This window comes from Bidens hawaiensis, unplaced genomic scaffold, assembly GCF_021521415.1.
Source record: "Bidens hawaiensis isolate Kalapana, Puna unplaced genomic scaffold, B.hawaiensis_p1.1 tig00011610_1, whole genome shotgun sequence".
NCBI classification, from domain to species: domain Eukaryota; kingdom Viridiplantae; phylum Streptophyta; class Magnoliopsida; order Asterales; family Asteraceae; genus Bidens; species Bidens hawaiensis.
The window spans coordinates 62281-70854 of record NW_027491906.1 but is presented as its reverse complement, the minus strand read 5'-3'; the positions used below and the strand labels follow the sequence as shown (position 1 = coordinate 70854).

The window sequence follows — 8574 nt, the reverse complement described above, 5'->3', positions numbered from 1 at the left end:
AGAGAAAACTAAAAAACTCCTAAATAATTATTTTTAATTAAAAATAAAAATATATTTTCAAAATTCTGTTTTAGCCATTATTCTTATATTTCACTCGAAAAAAATAAAAAAAAAACCCGCTGTAATGGACATACGTATTACTGTGCGATACCATTGTATTACACATGTGTATTACTATGTATTTTTGAGTTTAATAGTGTTTTATTGCATATATTCAATATTTGTGTATTGTATATGGGTAGTAGTGTTGTATTATATGGAAAAAAATAATAATAAAATAAAAGTCGATGTGGTGCACATGTGCGTTAATGTTTTATTACACATACGTACTAATGTGTATTCGATGTGTGTATTAGTCTTATATTGCATATATACAATAGTGTGTATCAAATATGTGCAATAGTGTTGTATTCTATGCAATACAAACACCTTTGCATATATGCAATGCACACTATTACACATGCGCACTATACCAACGAGGTTACCAACAAGCTTTTTTTTTTTTGAACCAATAACAACATATAAGAATAATGAAAAAAAAAAGAAACTTCAAAAAAAATTAAAAATAGTTAAAAATAGTTTTTTAGAAGCTTTTACGAGTTTTTAAGTTTTTTCTTTAAGTGGGGTTTTTAGTAAAACCCACCCCTATATATATATATATTAAAAAATAGTAAAATACGAAAGATGGCTGCATCTTAATGTGATAAATTTAGTCTGTAGCTCATGTAAAAGATTCGCTGGTCGTTCAAAATAATAACAATAAAATACTTAAAATGTACTTTAAAAAAATAAATTGAACAATACGCAAAAGGGATTTTTGTTTAAATTTTTTACAAAAGCAGGTTTTAATTATTTTACCTCTTTAGAGCTACTAGTAGCATTCAGTTAAGTTATAGAATTGTATAAGGCTGTAAACGAATCGAATAAACACGAACAAGGCCTTGTTCATGTTCGTTCGTTAAGTAAATAATGTGTTCACGAATGGTTCATGAACACTTACCGAACGAGATTTTTTGTTCGTGTTCGTTCATTAAGGAAATTAATGTGTTCACGAACGGTTTATGAACACAAACGAACACAAATAAAATCGGCAGAGCCTAGAGATTGAGACCAAATTATTCACCAATGTGAATAATGAAAGCCTGTAAACGAATCGAATGAACACGAACAAGGGCATGTTCGTGTTCGTTTATTTAATTTTAAAAGAACATGGACACTTAATCGAACAAATATTTATGTTTATGTTCGTTTATTTAAAAATGGACATTTGTATTTGTTTGTTTAAAATCTAAACTAACATAATTGAACAAAGATAAACGAACATGTATGAGCAAGCGTAAATGAACATAAATATAAACGAACTTAAATGAAAAGACTTAAATGAACACAAACTAACAAATATAAAACATTTAAGCAGATGATTTATCCAGATAATATTTAATTATTTTCTATTAATATTAATACATACATGAACATAAATAAACAGACATAAACGAACGTTCATGAACATAAATGAGCGAACGGAACATGTATTCATGTTCGTTCATTTAATTAAATGAACACAAATTTTTTGTTCATGTTCGTTCGTTTATTAAATAAACGAACATAAACGAACTTCCCGCCGAACGGTTCACGATAGTTCACCGAACATTCGGTTCGTTTACAGGCCTAGAATTGTATGTGACTCTCAGTTATCTTGCACACTGACTTAATGCTTTATATGTTTTTCTTTTTTTTTTACTTCATTTATTTAATTTGTCTCAGGTAATAATTACGATTAATATAATATTATTATTTTTCTGTGTTCTACTATGCGATATGTTTGCAACGAACTCATGGGCGAAGCTTTTTGGGACGGGGTGGCCTCGGCCACTGCTGTTTTTTCGGTTAGTAGGGTAAATTTCATGATTTTTTCTGAAAATTTTTATATGTATTAAGCACGGTCACCCCAATGTATTTTTCCAAAAAGCTACTATCACCACTGATTTTTTGATATATATAATACCCCATCGTTTGATTTTTTTTATAAACCTCGCAATTTTTATAAACAAAAGTTACAAAATAGTAGTCGAATAGTAAAAAACTTTATATAAAACACAAATTGGAGGGGCTATTTGTAAAAATAAAAACTTGTTTAAACAACAACATAAAAAAACAGGGTTTGATTAGGGTTTAGATTTTGAAAACTAATAAACATGTTACCTCACTTCACTTGAGCCCCCTGTTCCCACCGGAGACCTCAGCCATTGCTATCCGCCATCCACCGCCTACCGCCCATTGCTCAGCCCTGTCAGCAAGGTAATAATTCATCTTTGTGTATTGTTAAGCATTGTATTGCATATATATTGATTAATGCTCAAAGTTATAAAATTAGAGTTCGTAATTATAGAATTGGGGATTTGGGGAAATTGATCAACTACGCTTGTAATTGGTATTGTATGGTGAAATTTTAGTTTAATTCACCCTATTGAATCTTCTTAACTAGGTAAGATTTCTTAATTAGGTAAGATGTCAGAAGAGTACCTCGCGAATAGCTTGGTGGTTTACATAGAAAAAGAAATTGCTGAAACATTTGATTCGGAATCCATAATTGAGTAATTCAAAGGTCTTAAATGTCGTCGAGCTGCTTTGTAATTCTTATTTTAGGTACTCACCATTCCACTCGCATTTTATGAATATTTTAGGCCTTTGTTGGTTAAAAAATTATCTAGTTTTTTTTATTGTAAGAACAATCGTTTGAATGAATGAAAAAACAAAAGAAGATATCTAGATGTCATATTGTTTGATCCGACCCGAACCGAATCACCGACCCGAACCGAATCGTCGACCAGAAAATTTTAGGGTCCGTGACTTCGGTCACCCCTATGACAAAGCCCAAGCTTCGCCACTGAAAGTAATGAAAGGCCAACGCTTGACGTTGTTTGTTTGAAACAATGAATCATGCGAAAATTAGGAATAGGCAGAAAGAGTGAGAACTTGTCCCCAGGCCCGGCCCAAGGGTAGGGTGAGTCCAACTCTCCTAAAAGGCCTATAATTGTTAAAATATAAAATTTATATTTTACATATAATTTTGATTTAACAGAAAACCCAACAAAATGACCCTCTGATTGAATAAAAAGTATTATAGATTATGGAAACAAAGGTCATGGGTTCTATTCCCACAATTAGTGTTCTTTTTTTTAATAGAAAAAAAAAAAACTTTCATTTTATATATATGTCATCTTAGTAACATTTTATTATTATTTGTTAGTTTTGTGCTTTTGAAAGACAACCTTATTGGTAACTAGGTTAGAGCCTGTGTTCCACACGGGTGAAAAATATAATAAAAATAAAAAAAAATTATATGTAATACGTAAATTCAAATATTTCATATAATAATTTTTATTTATAACTTTTTCTGTTAAGTTTTTGATATATTATGCACTATAATTTTAAGTTGAAGACCAAATCTTGATGTTTGATTTATTTAAAATAAAATATTCATAACCGATATTGTTATATTAAATATTGTGTGTATACAAATGATATTTATAACAAAATGTTGTCACATATTTAAAAACTAAATTTACAAAGACTAAGGTTTTGTTGTAAAAGAAAATAAAAAAATATATTATATTTTAATATAACGAGAGAAACGATGAACAACCTTAAATGGATTTGTTAAAGAGATATGAGAAGATAATGTGATATTGTGAATTATGGAAATGTCAATAATTAAATATAATATTGGTTTTATACTTGAAGAGAAATCACATTTATATATTTTAAGTTAAGAAATCAAACATAATTACCATTTTAGTAGAGTTGGTAATCACATTTTGTTTGAAACATGATTTATTTTTTAAAATAGTCTTGGTTTCGACGCTGTATCACCAAATAATTTATTTTTTAAAATTTTATAAGGCCTTACGGATCATGGGTTATAACAGGAAAACGGGTCATGGGTCATAATATAATAAGAAATAGTGACATGACATCTACTTGGCATTCTATATGGAGTGCCTAATTAAATGTCATGTGAACAACTTGTGTTACTTTAATAGTATAGTTAGATATTGCAAAATTATCCATTACATAATTGAGAATGCGATTTTAGAGGCCTCTTTTTTTTTACTCGTCCTAGACCCCAAAATTTTAAGGGGCTCTCGGAGACGACCCCCTTCTTGTCCCAATACAAAACAAGACCTTAGACTCTTAAAGTGGTTTATAAGCAAGAACACTACTTGGATATTGTTTCTTAGAAAGCGACAGAAGTGGGATCCCAAAGGTTCACACCCTAACTTGAACACACACACACACGTTGCGCAGGTGATGGAAGCGATGTGGCATTTTAATGACGCATCTTGCATTGAGTTTATTTTCATTTAAGACATTTATTATAATATAACACCTAATTAAATGGTGAGAGTTTCTAATTGTTTTCGACTACAAAACTAAGAGAGTACATGTGTATATCATTAAGAATAATCAAGCACATAACATTTCTTTTTATGGTAAATTTCAATCTTGATGATCTGTCTAGTACTTAGTTGTACAAGTTTTTTTTTTTTTTTTTTTTGTTGAAAGCTGGGAAACGTTTTCATGAGCGGGAGAGACATGTTTTAAGAGAACTATGTCAAACATATGTCTCAAGGTCAGCTTCCGCATGCTTTTCGTGTTCTCCTTACGACAATTGTAATTGTTTTTAATTATCCTAATATGAATTTGTAAACGGTATCCTTACGCATTTCTTATCATTCTCTCCTCTCACAATTCTCACGGACGTACAGATAAATGCCCCCCCCCCCCCCTCTCTCGTCAATATTGACGGAACGACCACGACTTGTCAAGAACACTTCGTTGTGGATGCCTTAAGTGAAATAGTAAAGATCATGAATGCAATTTATTGAAATAATCATAATCTAGACTTACCATAAAAAAATCATTTATTATAAATATCTTTCATTTTAAGAAAAAGATGAACCTGTTAAAAGTGTGAAGTAGTAGAAAGATAGAAGAAGAAAAGATGTTGAAGCTAGGCCTGTAAATGAACCGAACGTTCGGTGAACATTCGTGAACCGTTCGACGGGAAGTTCGTTTATGTTCGTTTATTTAATAAACGAACGAACATGATCAAAAAATTTGTGTTCGTTTAATTAAACAAACGAACATGAACACATGTTCCGTTCGTTCATTTATGTTCATGAACGTTTGTTTATGTTCGTTTATGTCTGTTTATTTATGTTCGTTTATGTATTAATAGAAAATAATTAAATATTATCTGGATAAGTCATATTCTTAAAGATTTTATATTTGTTAAATTGTGTTCATTTAAGTGTTTTCATTTAAGTTCCTTTATATTTATGTTCATTTACATTTGTTCATACATGTTCGTTTATCTTTGTTCAGTTATGTTCGTTTAGATTTTAAACAAACGAACACAAATGTCCATTTTTAAATAAACGAACATGAACATAAATATTTGTTTGATTAAGTGTCTGTGTTTTTTTAAAGTTAAATGAACGAACATGAACATGCCCTTATTCGTGTTCATTCGATTCGTTTACAGGCTTTCATTATTCACATTGATGAATACATCGGCCTCAATCTCTAGGCTCTGCTGATTTATTTGTGTTCGTGAACCGTTTGTGAACACATTAATTTCCTTAATGAACGAACACGAACATAAAATCTCGTTCGGTAAGTGTTCGTGTTCCGTTCTCTAACACATTATTTTCTTAACGAACAAACATGAACAAGGCCTTGTTCGTGTTCGTTTACGGCCCTAGTTGAAGCTAAATGGTGGTCCAAAAAAAAAGCTAAGCGTGTTGAAAAATAATTGGGCAGACCGAAGTGTGTGAGGTATATGGAGTATGGCCAGATACCTGCCACGAGACAAGGACCCCCAGCCACATGTCTTGTAATTAATGGTCAACAACTCAACATGTCTTGCAAACACAATGGGTTCATACCAGTTTATAGAATCTTTTAAGAAATTGTGGTCACAGACTTACTTGAAATATTCAAACCAAGTAACGAATATGATGTGACATTCTGTGTGTTTTTGATACACTAGTTTAATTGTGGTGCATGAAATAGTTTCTGGTTGTGCTCAATCAACTTCAAGAAAATATTTGTATCCTTAAAAATAGCCTAATTTATTTAACATTAACCTACACACTCCTTAATAGAGTGCTTTAAAATTACACATTTTTCAAATATTACGAGACTCGAACCTAAAATTCCTTAAAAAGATAAAATCTTCTGCAACTCAAGATGTTGCTAGGCCAAAGACTTTGTGATAATTCCAGGATGCATGATAATTACAGTTTGGACATTCAGTTAAGGGATGCACAATTTAGTTTCTAAAAAAACAAAACATAACTAATGATACGACTCCAAACGAAGTGAAATACGACATCCAAAGTGAAAATGTGAATTCCTTAAGAGTTTGTGATTCAGTTTGTGTATCTAACAACCATATGATAAAATTCATTTACGAGAACTGTATAACTACTTATACTTGTTTTAAACTTAAATTGGGTGTGTAACAATGTGAGTTATATCTACAATTCTACATATACACAAAGTCAAGAACCAAGTAAACCCGTAAAAGGTATATATGATTGATCAACATAGAGTCAGTGTTGTAAAAATCCTAACTACTCCGTTTAATCTTTAGTCGCTACCCCCACTGACTTGTTGATTAAACCGCACTTGTTCAAAATCGATCACAATTAAAAGTTTTGATACATAAAATTTGGAATTTATATGTATATTTGAATATTTACATATAAATTCCAATCCGATTAATCGCTAGCATTTACCCCACCATCCGACTGATGTCTAGCAATTTCTACAACTCTGCCAAGGGTTTTGACTTTTGTTTCTTTAATAAAAAAACAAAAAAATACATTTAAAAAAAAATCATAACCGTTTACAAAACTGGTTCCAACTGTACATCCAACGATGACAATATCAACCAACGAATCAATCAATCGTCGGCTTTCGACATAACAGAAAGCCGGCTAGGCCTCGGCCGGAAATCACTCCGGCGACGCTGCTGGTGCGACGACGGCCGAATCAACGCCGCCAACGCTCGTTTCACCATATCACCTTCCACCGTCCCAATCCTCACCAGCGAATTCGTCATTGCAGATCTCCGAGCGTACAACCTATGAGACTGATACGACGCCGTATTATCATAACTTCCATTATTATTATTATTATTACTCCGTGCATTCAACTTCTTATGCAAACTACACCGGAACGATCCAGGATGCGTGGTCGGCGAACACATACACGTCTTCTTCGATCCGTGACTCCACGCCTTCGGTTTGTTGTAATACTTGCCGGCTCGATTAATATTCGGCGATGAAACTGAAGGGTTCGGAGACTTGTGACGGTGATCGATTGAGAACCGAATCGACGGTGACGGAGATGACGTGACGTAACCGCCGCTGCGGATGGTGACTCTGGTTGGTGAAATTGATCGTTGGAAAGTGGATGAACCGGCGGACTTATTTCTCTCCGGCGAGATCATTAGGATGTTAGGTTTTCAGTTTGGCAAACTTTGCGTAACAGACGGCAGCGTTTATATACAAGATTGGAAAATAGTGGCAGAAGTGTAATTAAATGTTTTATTAGGGGTGTATTTGGGATTAACGCCAGCTGGTTAAACACCGCGCCAGTGATCCGTAGCTAGGTTCGGTGGGTTAACCTGTGGGCTAATTGGTAAGGTTGTGTATGCTTGAAATTTACATGTTTGAGTTTAATGGGTGCAATTTAGTTTTGGACGAAGAGTGTACTTGTTAAATTAAAAGAGGTCGTGTTTAGGTTGATCTTTAGGCTAGGTAGGGGGGGGGGGGGGATATCTTGTTTTCATGATTTTTGAACTTTATTTCAAAGATTATAGTTTTTTGATTTAAAGAAAAATGAGTAAAAATCATTGAAGTATAACAGTTATGAGATATATATACCTTAGATCTCCATTGTCTCTGAATCTTTGTGACGAGTGACTAATCCAATTATTACCTTGACGGAAATAAAAATGACTCCAGGACTCCATGTTTCATAACAAGACTCAAAGATGTTGATAAAAGGAAATATTTTATTTCATAACTGTTCTTCCCGAAGGAAGAACTTCTGGATATTTACATCATTTTCCCCTAAGGGGGAGCTTACTCACACATAGCTAAGATTACACAAGGAAAATTAAATTTCTTGGAAGAGTATTCGATGCCTCTATCCCTTACAATTCTTACATTATATAGGAAAAACAATGAACGTAAAGTTCTTTTTGTTTACGTAAGTGCTTACGTAATTATCTTCATAATTGAACCCATGTGGGGTCCTAATCACGTGTCCTCAATTATTCAACTGAGAGGTTGTCGCTTTGCCTACTTTATTCATATGCTTGCTTTTAATCAATGAACCCATGTATAAGGTCCAATTCACGTGTATCCTCCATTATTTCGTCTGAGAGGATGTCACTTTCTCTGCACTCTTCACATGCATGATTTTCTATTATGCGTGCCAGTTCCTGACACAATAATTTTTTAGTGGCTGGACCTACATAAAGTTGATTGAGAATGA

The 8574-nt window shown here is 32.8% G+C and overlaps 1 protein-coding gene across 1 annotated transcript; it reads right to left on the bottom strand.

Moving 5' to 3' along the window:
- Positions 1-6973: 6973 nt before the first annotated feature.
- On the bottom strand, positions 6974-7522 carry LOC143538356 (uncharacterized). Its single transcript, XM_077031933.1, has one exon. The coding sequence runs from the start codon at positions 7520-7522 to the stop codon at positions 6974-6976; it is 549 nt and encodes a 182-aa protein (XP_076888048.1).
- Positions 7523-8574: the final 1052 nt, after the last annotated feature.

Excerpts from the sequence above, each read along its gene's own strand:
- LOC143538356 (XM_077031933.1), bottom strand. The coding sequence starts at position 7,522 with ATGATCTCGCCGGAGAGAAATAAGTCCGCCGGTTCATCCACTTTCCAA.